The 14,758-nt window shown below is 37.7% G+C and overlaps 1 protein-coding gene across 10 annotated transcripts in view; it reads left to right on the forward strand.

Annotated features, from left to right (window-relative positions):
• LOC125463177 (zinc finger protein 385D-like) overlaps positions 1-14,758 on the forward strand; it is an 850,093-nt gene that overhangs the window by 775,098 nt on the left and 60,237 nt on the right. For all 10 annotated transcript variants that reach the window (XM_059654439.1, XM_059654442.1, XM_048554065.2 and 7 more), the window contains one exon: positions 7,839-8,001. In XM_059654439.1, the coding sequence (XP_059510422.1) occupies positions 7,839-8,001 (163 nt within the window). The remainder of the gene's footprint in view (positions 1-7,838; positions 8,002-14,758) is intronic.

Below are 14,758 nucleotides of genomic sequence, written 5' to 3' on the forward strand. Positions count from 1 at the left end.
GTGATTTCACCGAGGTCAGTATAACTGCACAAAGACATCCCCACTTTGAAACTCAAATCCTCTTGCAATGAAGGCCAAATACCATCTACCTTCACATTTGCTCGCAACACCTGTCTGACTAATTTCATTGACGGCTTGCAAGGGTACCTAGATCATAGAAACATGGGAGCAGGAGTAGGACACGTGGCCCTTTACCATTTCTTATGAACATGGCTGATCTTTGAACTCGACAGCCTGTTCCCTGCTTTTCCCCTATTACCTCTGAACCCTTTAACTCCAAGTGCTACATGCAACTCCTTGAAATCATTCACTGTTTTGGCCTCAACTACTTTCTCTGTTAGTGAAATCCATAGGCTCACCACTCTCTGGATGAAGAAATTTCTCATCTCAATCCTAACTTGTTTACCCTGTATCCTTAGACTCTGACCACCCCCCCTTCTGGTCTCCCCCACCATCAGAAGCATCCTTCCTGCATCTGTCCTGTTAGAATTTTATAGGCGTCTATGAGATATCCCCCTCATTCCTCCAAACTCCAGTGAATATAACCCTAATCGATACAGTTTCTCCTTGTATGTCAGTCCCACCATCCCAGGAGTCAGACTGGTAAATCTTTGCTGCACTTCCTCAGTAGCAAGAATATCTTTCCTCAGATAAGGAGACCAAAACTGCACACAATCCAGCTCTTACCATAGCCCTGTATACTGCAGTAAGACATCCTGCTCCTGCACCTGAATCCTCCCAGAATAAAAGCCAACACATTATTTGTCTCCTTTACCGCTCGCTGCAGCTGCATACTTAACTTCGGTGACTGATGTATAAGGAAACCCAGGTCTTATAGCATGTTCCCTTTTCTCAATACATCCACATTGCCCAAACTATTATCCTTTAAATGCTCTTCTTTTTTTTTCCCCACTGAAGTATATAACTTCAAACTGAGGTATGTTGTACTATATCTACCATTCGTTTACCCACTCACTCATCTTGTCTAAATCACGTTGCATCCACCTCACAAGTCACAGTCCTTTCCAGTTCAGTGTCATCAGTAAACAGGGAAATAATGCATTTGATTTCCTCATTTAGGCCCTTTATGTATATATTATTAATAGCTAGGGCCCAAGCACTGATCCTTGTAGCACCCCACTAGTCACTGCATGCCACATTAAAAATACACATTTATTCCAATTCTCATTAACAATTGTGAGCAGTTTTTATTGTAAAATATCTGAATGATCCTTCAAGAGCGCTGGGCTGGATGAGAAAATGGTGGTAAGAATCCAATATTTGTGATGGCAACTCAAGATGATGCTTCAACCTTTCTAATATCTAGCTTGAAGAAGTTATGGCATTTAACCTTGAACATCCAGTCTGACTGCACTAAAGAGTTGAGGAAGAGCTGGCTGTTATTAATGCCCTTGGGGAGGAATTGACTTAATGGCTCAGGATGATTACATCAAGACGCAGCATGTGTATGAGACAGAATAGCTACAAAGGCTAAATTTTTGAGACATTCCAGGGTGAAGATGTAGGGAAGAGAAGAGAAATCATCATTAGAAATCTTGGCTTTGGTTGGAAAAGGCAGTCATTTAATTATATAAGATTAATACCTCAAAGCTGGACAACGAGTACAGGTCATTGAAAGACAATAGTATGATTAACCTTCTTGAATGCTGCAGAAATCTCAAAGATATAAGAGTGAATAAGGAATCAAAATAGTCAGAGTCAATGTGTGAGTGTGATTCGTGACTTTCACTTGGTCTATTATAATGGTATTAGAAAAGTTTAAAAAGAAGAAATCAAGCTAGAGTGATTCACACAGAAAGTTAGAAGAAAGATCAGCACTGAGCTGGGAGACATTCCACCTTGGGGAGGAAAGTAGGACAATAATTGTTGATTCAGGGTGTTTTATTTTTCTGTGACAATGACAGTGATATTTTAGAAGGAAAGAGGACAGCAACTGAAAAACTGAAATGATTGAAATGGTAATGTTAATGTCAGTGAAGCAGTGCTAGAATCATAGGCATCAGTTAGCGCTCAGCTGGCTGGTTTGTGATGCAGAGTGATGCCAACAGAATGGGTTCAATTCTTGCACTGGCTGAGGTTGTGAATCGTTTCTGTACCATGTCTTGTACTTTCACCCTCTAAAGTGAGGCACCCCCAAAACTGAATGCAGGAGCCTAGTTGAGGTGTGTCTAACATAACTTCCTTACTTTTGTATTTAGTACATTTATTGATAAAGATCAGAATGATGTATATGCTCAATTACAGTCTCAGCCTGCCCTGTCCACATGAAGGACTTTGCTCCTCACTGTCTCTCCTCACTTGCAATTTCATGACCCTTAGATTAAACAACTATTAGCTGTCTCTCTCTAATGACTCTGGTGTACTTTGACAACTTTATCTCACTTTTATACATAACCTATAATGACTTTATAGAGAACTGACACAACAAACAATGCTGTGTAACTATTAATAAGAAACATCAAGCCAGAAAACATCAAAAAATTTGTAACAGCAGAAATCCAAACACAAGCAGAAAATTGTGGAAAAACTCAGCAATTAGCTGTGGAGAGATCAATAAAGTTTATAGTTCATGGGCAGATCCTTAATCTGAACTTTCTTAGATAAGGAAGTCAACCTATCAAGGCATTTTTTGAAACAGATTATTCCTTACACAAATCAAATGTGAGATTGCATTTGGTATATTCTGAGAAGTTTGAATGTTGTAAGTGTGGCAATTGGATTATTTTGATGCCTAAGGCTTTAAACTGTGACAGGTTATTTTCCTTTCTGAAATCTGTCATTGGAAGAATGACCAACAAGAAACATTACCAAATTTGTTTCCAATGCTAGGACATGGATTTCAGTTTGTGAGTACACGGATAGAAGATTGGGAAATCAGTGGTTAATCAGGATCAAGCTTGTTAAGTTGGACATTGTTTTGCACTCAAAGTTATTAATCTGCATAGAACACATTTCGGAATGAGTGATTATAACTGAACTGGCCCTGCGAAAGTGAGAAGTGTACTACTGGGGTGGGCATCACCTAATGAGTTGGGACCAGTATCCTTGCAAGTCACAACACCAGCGCCAAAGAGATGGCTTTCAGTGAAGTAGTGAGAAGAGGGATCATGGGAGATTTGCAACATTGAAGCAAAAAGACAAATCAATAGCGTAGGATCACTTATACTGTATTGGTAACCAGGATTGAGCCTACAACTTAAATGTGTGCCTGCAAATATGGTCAGAGCAGGAAAAAATGACTTTTCATCAAATAGAAAGGAAGATGGATTTTGGGTGAAAGGAGTTTTAAAAAATTTGGCGATAAAATTTGAGGCACTATTAATAAAGATACAATGAGTCACCTATGAAGTTGAATATAAAGTTTAGCAGTAGTAATGCATCAAAGAGTAAGGTCAATACAAATAAAGGTTCCAAAAAAACTGAAGTTGTCTTATCTGATTATGGAGAGCATCACAATAAGATAAGGAAACTAGTGTCACAAATAGCTATAAATTATGTGTGTTTAATTACCATTATAGGGATGTGTTACAAGGTGATGAAGAACAGTAAATACATTTTTCCAAGAAACTCAACATTTTAAACAGGCAGGCAGAATCTAAAAAAAATTCTCAACACAAAAAAATTGTCATTCTTTGGAATCCTCTACCCCAGAGGTTTGTGTATGTGCTATTATTAAATATATTCAAAGCTAAGATATACCGATATTTGCTCTCTCAGAGGATCAATGGATGTAGGAACCAGGTTGGAAAGTGCCGTTGAAGATAAGTTATGACTATATTGAATAGAAGGGCAGGCTTAGAAGTCTATCTGGTTGACCCCTGCATCTACTTCCTATGTTGTCATTTTGAGGTAGTGGATAGGTTATGCAAACACATATTCAATCCAAGCTATGATGCTATTTGCATAGTGAGTTATTACAATATTAGAATACTGTATCAAAAATGGGGTTGGGAAATGTGTATAACTGTGAGCCTTCCACCTTAGAGCCTTCTGGGTGCTCTAGGAAAAGAAAAACTGAGAATCCCTGAACCAAGAAATCAGAGGCACAACAAGAGAATTCTCATAAAAAGCTCCTCCTGTTAATGATCTGAGAGCTTCATTGTTCATTTTTAGGTAACTCTGTAAAGACTATGAATGAATCATAGAATCCCTACAGTGTGAAAGCAGGCCATTTGACCCATCGAATCAACACTAACCCTCCAAAGGGTATCCCACCCTGACGTAGGTTTGGGCAGCCCAGGAAGAGTCTAAGAGGCTGTGAATAGGTGGAAAAGCTGCCTTAGAGCTTTATTGCTGTGATCAAAGTTTGAAAGTACAGATAAAAACATAAAACATCCCTTCTTCTCACTTCCCCTCGCCCCCTCTGCATGCCTCATTCTAGCCACCCCATGTACCAATTGCCCCAGTTATGCTTTGGAACCCCAATGTCAACTCATTCCCACTAGCAATTGCCTTTTGGCCTCCCACTCAATGTCAATTTACCTAGGAACCATCACAGGCAAAGAGGGTGATTATGTCACTACTGGAAATAAACTCAGTCTCAATGATAATGAAAAAAATTGAGATCCTTTTGATGAATCCCTTATAAAAACAAAGATGTAACTGAAATGCTTCGCTCCTTATACAAAGTAATGTGTCTATTTAACAAGCAATTGGAGCTGACCAACAAAATGCTCACATGATAGATACCAAATTGTGAAGATGATAGTTTGGGAAATCAGTCATGCAGGTATGTTAATAGGCACTTTGAAATGCCTGGCACTATGTGTTCATTAATCTCTACACTTTTCATTTTTGAAAGTTGTGAGCCAGTTTTGCCAACCTCAGAGGGTTTATGCAGCTCTGAAGGACAAATATGCCTTCTCTCAATCTCAAAATGCCCCTTACTTCCAGTACAGTGTAACCTACCTCTCCCAAAGAGTGCCTTGCCTTCACCAGTGGTGTGCCAGGAGCAGAGCTAAAAAAATGTCTTACTTCTCCATGAAGGGAAAAATATAAAATGTTCCTCCACCCATCTACCTTTACACATCTCACACTCCATCTTGCAGCCACTCACATCCACACATCGCTAATACCCCATGCATGGCAACTCATTTAACTAAATGCTCTTCACTGACCCCCAGGGGCCCTCACATCCTCATGGCACCCTAGTCACTTCTACATATTGCCATGGTACTCCTGTGCAAAATTATTTACCACCATTTCTTTGTTCCCAAACAGCATCAACAGATCAGAAAATAGGAGCTAGAGTAGGGCATTCAGTCTTTCAAACCTGCTCTGCCATTCGATGTATTATGGCTGACCATCCTTTGATTGTTACTGCCCTGTTCCTGCTTCTTCCATAGCCTTTGGTTCCTTTGGCTCTGAGAATTAGGTCTAACTTCTTTTTGAAGCCCCCGAGTAATCTCACCTTGAAGAAAAAAATATAGTGTTATTATTTAAAGCTTGATAGACCCCTGTCTACTGAGAAAGAACACTTATTCACAGAACACATTTTGACACTTGGTGACAGTTCTTGACAGTTTAAAGATTGTAGACAAATTTGGATACTTCTTCACAGTTCTTATCAGGAATTGACCCATTAGAGAGTTTCAAGGCATTTATGTACACTTAATAAAACATATTCTCCACTGTTATAAGTCCCAAAGAGCACCTGCAAACTCCTCAAACGATTAATGATCCTCATCACCAAAAGCTTACTGTCATCTCCTCTTCCAAAGGATGTCCTGGGACAATATCCACAAGGTAACCTGACTTCTCCAAAAGGATAGCTGGCTGTCCAAAAGAATTATATTGAAAACCAACTGGTATCATCTCCATACTCTGAGTTCCAGGCATCAGGGTCTCAAAGATCGGAATTTAGTGGCAGCATCGGAAATGTGAGATACTGGGTCGAGGTTCAGAAGGTGGTATCCCTGTCTCCTTTCAGCACTTTTGTCATGACAGAGATTTCTTTCATCCTGGTGAAAATCAGGGCCCATGCCAACATTCAAGAATAGATAAAATTTTGTGAATGAAAGGAAAGAGATCAAAGAGTTAAGGAAACAGGGAGTAACAGTAATCAAGGTGTTTTGCTCACATGGAGGATAAAGGACTAGCATGCGGATTTGTTACATTGAATAGCCCGTTTCTGTGTTCTTACTTTTTGTAAACACAGTTTCAGGAATGAGGTAACGGCTGTCCTATTTAATTACAGAACATTAGTTTGAAATTTCTTAATGCCACCTCCAACAATAAACTCAGAAAATTAAAACTTGTGCAATATTGAGCTTTTGAAAGAGATAAGCAAAACAGTTGCAAAATTAACTTTTTAATAATCAGTTTGATTTTGAGCATATTGCTTTGAAGAGTGCAATGTTTCCTCTGTACTCTAGCAAAGCAGACATTCGCAAGAGAATTCAAACCATCAGCAATTACATCTAGCAAGATTTGATACAAACTGGTACTTTTCATTAAGTCTGTTTATTAATAAGAAAAATAGTTTTAAAATCAGCAAATTCTCCCATGTACATATTGACAAAAGATATCTTTAACTTTGCATATGAATAGTTAATGGGTGGTAATAGATCATTATTGCATCATTATACTCATTTCTTGTAATATGTAGTTTTCACACCCCAATACACAAGATCTTGCACTACTTGCAAAATCTTAAGATTCTTTCTCATTTTAAATTATTATGCCTGAAGAGAGATGATTTATTTCCCAAAACAAATTCTTATTGAAGAGCTGCTTGGCCCGCTGTGTTCATCCAGATCCGCACCTTGTTATCTCAAATTCTTATCAAATTTGTTTATGGAGAAGGGACCATTACAGTTAGGGGGTTGTTTACTTTATTTGACTGGGTGGCTGGTTTACAATGTAGAGTAATGACAACAGTGTGGTCTGAATTCCAACACTGGCTGAGGTTATCATCAAAGAGTCTCATTGTTAACCTCTCTCTTCAACTGAGGCTTGGTGACCCTCAGGTTAGACCACCACTAGTTAGCGCTGTCTAATGACAGAGCAGTCCCATAATCTTGTAAGACTACACAGGTTTAGCATTTTGCCAGTACAATATACATTGCTCGACATTGGTAATTCAAGACAATTATTACAGACTGCAATTGGTTTTACTCGTATTGATATGCCTAGCTCCATTATGAATGAACTAACTTTAAATAATATTTGTTTTTGTTTTGATCTGTAGCATTCAACAGGGCTCTATACTTAATAACAATAATACAGTCTGTCATACAAATGGTTCCTGTAAGACTAACATAGACTTAAGATGTGAATTTTTGAGTATGTATATATAATTCCAAACAGTACCACTTCTCATTTCTCAGCTGCTACCATAAATCAGTTTATTTAACTATCCTTCAGGAGCCAGAACGCTGTGGCACCTTGTGTGTCTCTATTTAGATTACAAAGAACACATTTAATACCATTTTGATATCTTAAGGCATATCAGCCTATATGTTTTGTAATTTATAGTCGTAGCTCATAGTGTTTCTCTTGATGTTTCATGTCATTTTTTTTCTTGTATTAGTTAAAACACATGTGCTTTTGTTCCGTGTTCCTTTTATTTTCCTGTCTGATGACCACTAACACTGTCGAAAAAGTTCTTTCAATAAGGGCACCTGTTGTCAGCTAAACTGAGATGTGAGTGTTTTTGTACTGAGCAATGGTCATGACATTCTTGCTGAAGATTGTGGACTTTAGTAATCATGGAATGCGGTGCCCATTATTGAAAGTTGTTCTGTATTTTCACTAATACAGAGAATGACAGTTAAGAAATGAGCCTGATTGCATGGTTCATTTGTTCTCCTTTGTAGAGCCAAGCCGGGGCACACTACAAAGGCACTAAACATGCCAAGAAGCTCAAAGCACTGGAGGCCATGAAAAATAAGCAGAAAACTGTTACTACCAAGGACAGCGTAAAGACCACCTTCACTTCCATCACAACCACCACCATCACTGCCAGCTCTGACAAAGCAGGTTAAGAGATATCTTTGTTCCTTTTCATTTTTGTTCTTGTCTTTAATTGCTTAGGTTTCGAAAAAAGAAAAGATATATTTATCCATTTTTATTATAGGTAGTTTCAAAAATTAAATGTTTGTTTGATCCAGTATCTGTTTAAAACTTTGATATGATTTTCACTTCCCAATACCTCTCTGATATTAGTGGGATGTGGAAACTTCCTTTTGATACCTTTAGTGCTCAGTAATTTAACTGACCCACTTGTACTTAAAACACTTGTGTGAATGTAAATTAGTGGATGGTGTGCCTTGAGCAGATTTATATTTTATAGTCCATATGTGGTTGGCATAAGGTGGTAAGTGCTTGTTCTTTTTAAAAAAAAACTGGTCTGACCAATTGGTAGCAGATTCGCACTTGAAGTCCGAACTACTTTCAATCATGTTGTACTGAAAAACCCTGGGAATTAAAATATGGTGTAGGGCATTATTACCTCAAGGATGTAAATTCCAAATGCAAAGTTATTGAATAAAATATTAAAGTTTAAAATGCATTACCTCTAAGCGAAATATAAAACATTATCTTGATGTTTCTGTCATGAAGTGACAGTGGTACTAATATTTGTGATATTAATATAAACATTTAAAGTAAATGGGCAAATTTCCCTGTTAAAACTGTTGCCATAGAAATGCCATAAATATTTAGGTTTTCATGTGCTTTAATTATATTATCAACATAATTCTAAAATTGTAAAAGCCTTATATTTAAATGTATTAACAAAGTCATAATGTAAATTAGAAAGGTGGCATACTGATTTGTGAATTACATGTTCCCATATACAAAAGATAACAGCAATGTGGATAATCAAAGGAGACAGCAACAAATACTAATTGACATTCTAATCCAGGCTGTCTTCATTGAGGGATATCTGGACCACTCAATTTCTTGGCATAAAGGGAAATCGTCATTAATTGAGGGCATGCCAGTGTCTTCAACTCTTTATTACTTCCAACTTCTGCAGAATATTTTTTCAAGTTCAACAGGTTTTGATGAAGCAATGGTAAAAGCCATACCCAGCTTCTAGCAGCTGAGAGCAGAAACAAAATGCATTATTTGACAAAAGGCATAATTTAGAGATTTGTAGCAAAGTTATTATTTCATTAGAAAATGGTTTTGGTAGAGCAAACTCAAAAAGCACACATGAAGATAAATAGATAAATCTACCACTTTATTTACAATTAAGATATATTGGAGTAGTTTCAAAACCTTTGCCATATTTATGAGTTTTAAAATTTCTAAAATATTGTAAATATTGGTCTAAAATTTGCAAGAGAGGAAATGTCCATTGCCATTAATAATTTTCCAAAATCTCGTTGCACATAATAATTTTTAGCGTACAATGTTATATCTAAATACACATTGAAGCTATTATCCTTTAACATTTATGTTCAATTATGAGAAATTAAAATTGATGGAAAAATTTAGTGAGTATAAAGGATACATTTCTTTGTTTTGTCTTTTTATTTCCCCCTTCTCTTCAATTCATCCTCTGTGTGTTTTTACGTTGTCATTCTTGCTTATGCTCTATCTAAGATGTAGGTTGATGAATGTAGGTTTCTTGATTGTCATTGTAATTTTAGTCTGGTGCAGCCATTTGAACCCTACAAACATAACAGCATTAAATAATGACAGTCACTAATAGACAGGTTATACATGACCTCATCTAAATTAAATTGTTCCTGATGGATTCTTGCAGACCTCATGCTATCAGCTGAAACTAACATTGCATAATGCACCCTTTCTCTTTCTGAATATTTTGCACCACCTGAGTAAAGTATTGCAGATCCGGATATATAAAAATAGAATGCCAAGCATTTTATCCCAATCGTACTGTCTCGTCTGCTATTTTTGCTTTTCCTCTTTATAACAAAAAGCACAAGGACTGACAAAATGTTTTTAACAATAAATAATTGAATAAAAGTTTGTACTAAATTTAAGACTGTCAATCCAGCTTGGAATTCTGCTAATTTGTGCTTAGAAGTGAACATTCTCTCAATGTTTCTCAGCATCATGCATCCCCCCCACCCCCTTTGCTTTAAATAAAGCATTTTTATTCACTTCACCATCATGACCATTGGGACATACCTTATTTCCCTGGCTTCTTCTTTCAATCCGTCTGGTCAAGTACAAATCAAATACACATAACAAGCTTCATTAAATGTAAAATATGCAAATGTGCAATTATTTCCATGACCATATATTGACAAGTAACCACTTCAAAATTAACAGTGTCAATAACTATTAGTACTGAGGGATATTTTCATTTTCATCACAATTAATACCACCATTACAAGCTTGGACAAAGCAGCTTAAAAGGTGTCCGCTTCATTATATGTATGTATATATACATGTGGCAGGTCATTAAAAATATAAATGGGGAAGCATGTATGTATACAAATGTAATCTTTTATTTCTTAAAAATATTTCTTAATTTCTGATACCCTTAGCGTGTTTTTTACAACTTTCTTGCTCCTAGTCTTTGCTGTTGCCTACATGACAGTAATTTCAATTAAGGAGAAATGTTTCACATTGGATCAATATAAGTACACTCTAAGATATTAAAATAGCAAACTTTTTTGTTTCCTATCACTGTTACTTCTTCAAAAGGATGCTTTCCTTTTGTTTCGCTTTCCATTGTAGCCTTCATCATACCTTCATCCTTTGCAATATTGTGAAACGAGATGATTTCGAACATTCCTATCACTCTGTGGCTTGTTTTTCTTGGCACCATTTACATTTTTAAAATCATTTTCAAACACTACTGACAATATAGCCTTAACGTCTCCAGCTAGCACACCATCTCAGTCAAATCAAGAAGTATTTCCGTTTTTTCTCCAATAATTATCTCTGATTTATATAATTAGATAGTGGGTACAGATATCTGGTCATCAAGGATTTGTTTTATGGCTGCTTTGTGCAACTACCTACATGGGGTTCTGCTATGATGCGCTAGTTGCATTCTAGCACAACATTGCATTACAGAAAATTGTGCTATAGAGATAATGGGGCCTCTGGGAAAAGCAGGGTTAGCAGCAAAAAGGGCACATAACAATTTTATTTTCCAAAATTCTTCCTCACCTGTGTAGCTTCATTCTTATAGCTGCAATTATAATGACAGTTTATCAGACAGGTGATCCTACAAGGAGGCAATACAGTTACGAATCTGACCTCGTATTTGTAATGAAGTGACAGCTGGGCTTTAAATAGAGTTCTGCCAATGGAAAACCCAGCAATGGTCAGTACTGCATGATAGCGTGAGTTTGATCCAAAAGAGGTGAGCAATGCAAAATTGTATGAGATAGGCCGCACAACTAACAATCGTCTGTGAAACGCTCCCAAAATTGACATGTCAGCAACTTTTAATAAAACTCGCCCCATCCACTTAAATGCTAATCTGACCTGACATTCCATCAGCACAGACTTCTGGATAGATTTTCAGATAAGTAGAGGAATCTGTCCTTTCTTTTTGTAGCCCATTAGCATTGAAGTTCATTTTAGGATTAAAATGCTTTGTAAACCTGAGTGACATTGTATTCAAAATAGTGCTGGAAAAGAGCAGCTTATAACACAGACAGCTTTTTATATAAATGATTTACGTGAGCAAGTTCAAAAATTCTTACATATTAAATATATAACAAAATCTCGGCAAAAATACTACACGTGGAGGTGTATGTTTTAACAGCACTCATATTATTTTAAACTATACTTCATTTTTTTACTTATGCGATCAATTTAGCATTGGAGTCCATTATTCTATTTAAATGAGCCGCATTTTAAAATAATGCTGATGCATTTAATGTCTTCACATATATTTTCCAAACTAAGACCTCACATATTTTCCTAATAAGATGGTTGTTCTCTGTGTGATATTACATTTGAGGTTTATGACATACAGTCCATACTCAACGGAATCCCATTACAGCCAACACAAGTTCATGTTTTACAAATAGCATTCTCTTATTTGTTACTCGTGTTATAGTCAATTTGCATTGCCAGAGCACACATTACAGGAGAGCCCTCTGTATTAGTTTGGCTTTGTCATTCACTTTGGTCATTCTAGCTTTGAGCGATGTTGGTGCTACACAAGTGCCAGATACTGACCATATCCAACAAAAGAGAACTTAATCATTGCCGCTTGACATTCAGTGACATTGCCGTCACTGAATCTCCAAATGTCAAGATTCTGGGCTTACTACTCTGCTGGAACTAAAGTAGATCAGCCATGTTAATTTTCTTGCTGTAAGAGCAGGGCAGAGGCTGGGAATTCTGTGGCACGTTATTCACCACCAGACTCTCCAAAGCCTACCCACTACCTGCAAGATACAAGTTAATAATGTAATGGCAACTCTCCAGTTGCCAGGTTGAGTGAATCCCAAGAACATTCAAGAAGTTTGACACCATCCAGAACAATACACTTGCCTGGTACTTATCCACCACTTTAAACATTCAGATCCATTACACCAACATGCAGTGGCAGTAGTGTGAACAATACCTGCTGCAAGCTTTTCTCCTGACTCTACAACATCCTGATCTGAAACTATTTTCGTTTTCAATCACGATTGTTGGATCAAAACATTGATACTTCCCTTGCTAAAAGACTGGGTGTATGTACATCAGTGGACTGCAGTGGCTGCAGAGGCAGTTTGCCATCATTTATGACAGGTAATTAGAGATGGACAATAAATGCTAGTTGGAATATCCAAATGCCATGTTCAAAAATTTAAAAAGGACAGCTTTATCAAGCCTGTGTATATCGCATAAGGATGGCTTAGACATGAAACTATATGCTTCTAATGAATAGACGCTCTGTAGGTAACAAAATAATTTCAGTTTTATTATTTTACAAATTAAATGAGGTCCATATCAAGTTCTGAATGATCAGAAAACAAGGTCCATTGTCATTAACCATCCATGCTTGTCCAGTATAGCTTTTCATTGTGGTTAGATGATTAGTTTAAGAATAGATAATGCTTTATTATCTGTGGAATCACAAATGGTGCTGAAGATTGTGCAATCATCCACAAACATCCCCATGATGGTCAAAAGATCATTGGTGAAACAACTGCAGAAGGTTGGGCCTATTACACTATCATACAGAACTCATGCAATGATGTTCCAGGATTGAGATGATTGACATCCTGCCACAGCCACCTTCGTTTGTGTGAGGTCTGACTCCAACCAGTGGATAGTTTACCCCCAGTTACCATTGATTTCAGTTTTTCTAGGACCTCAGAAAGCATCCCAAAACCAGCCCAGCTCGTCCCTGCCTCCCTAATCTGTTCTTGCTCTCACCTATCCCCTCCTCCCACCTCAAGGCGCACCTTCACTTCATACCTTCTAACCTTATCCCGCCCCCTTGACCTGTCCATCCTCCCCAGATTGACCTATCGCCTCCCTACCTCCCCACCTACACTCACCTCCACAGGCTCCATCCCCGCCCCTTTAACTTGTCTGTCTCCTCTCCACCTATCTTCTCCTCTATCCATCTTTGATCCGCCTCCCCCACTCTCCCCATTTATTTTAGAACCGTCTCCACGTTCCCCTTTTCTGAAGAAGGGTCTCGGCCCGAAATGTCAGCTTTTGCGCTCCTAAGATGCTGCTTGGCCTGAGGTGTTCATCCAGCTTCACACTTTGTTACATTGATCAAATGATGTCTTGGTGCCAAGGGCAATTCTTCTCACTTTCTCCTTGCAGTTCACTGCTTTTGACATGTTTGTACTGAAGTCATGTTAGAAGGTAGAACATAGAACATAGAAAAGTACAGCACAGTACAAGCCTTTGGCCCTACATTCCCCTCAGTTCACTGCTGTCCATGTGCATGTCCAGCAGTCGCTTAAATGTCACTAATGACTCCGCTTCCACGACTACCACTGGCAAACTATTCCAAGCGCTCACAACTCTCTGGGTGAAGAACCTCCCCTGACGTCTCCTCCATACCTTCCTCCTCACACCTTAAAACTGTGACCCCTTGTGACAGTCAATCCTGCCCTTGAATTCAAGAGCTGAATATCCTTGGTGGACCAACTCTGAGCTTCAGTGAGCAGGTTATTGCCAATAAATGCTATTAGCAATATTGTCCCTGACACATCCCATCACTTCATTGATAATTGAAAATTGGCTTTTGGGAGGCAATTGGACCAGTTGGAATTGTCTTTGTTTGTCTGAACAGAACTAAAGTAAACAATTTTACACATTACTGGGCAGTTATTAGGATTGTAGCAACTTGGCTAGGAGCATAGATAATTTTGGAGTACTCTGTGTTCACTACCATTGTTAGAATGTTGTCAGTGTCCACAGCCTTTGCTTTGGCAAGTGTTTTTAAGCATTTCATGATATCACATGGATTGAAACTGGCAACTGTGATGCTGGGTCCTCCGAAGCGTGCAAGATAGATCATCTACTTTATTTCTAGCTGAATATGTTCGTAAATGTATCAGCCTTGTGTTTTTTTAACAGTATTATAACTTTTTAATAATGTAATAATTCATCTTCTTCTTGAAACTCTAAAACTAACTTATGTCTCAGGCCTCCCACTTTTTAGTATTCCACGATTTAAATATCCTATGGCTTATAATGTGTTTGCTCGCAAGAGATCTTTTACTTCGTCCTGGTTGATAAACATTTAATTCACATTTTTGCTGATTTGATTTCATCGTAACATAGATTTCTGTTTGTACAAGATCACAGAACATCAGCAGGGGTTCATTTTAAAACAGTT

Source organism: Stegostoma tigrinum, chromosome 2 (genome assembly GCF_030684315.1).
Source record: "Stegostoma tigrinum isolate sSteTig4 chromosome 2, sSteTig4.hap1, whole genome shotgun sequence".
In the NCBI taxonomy this organism is placed as follows: Eukaryota; Metazoa; Chordata; class Chondrichthyes; order Orectolobiformes; family Stegostomatidae; genus Stegostoma; species Stegostoma tigrinum.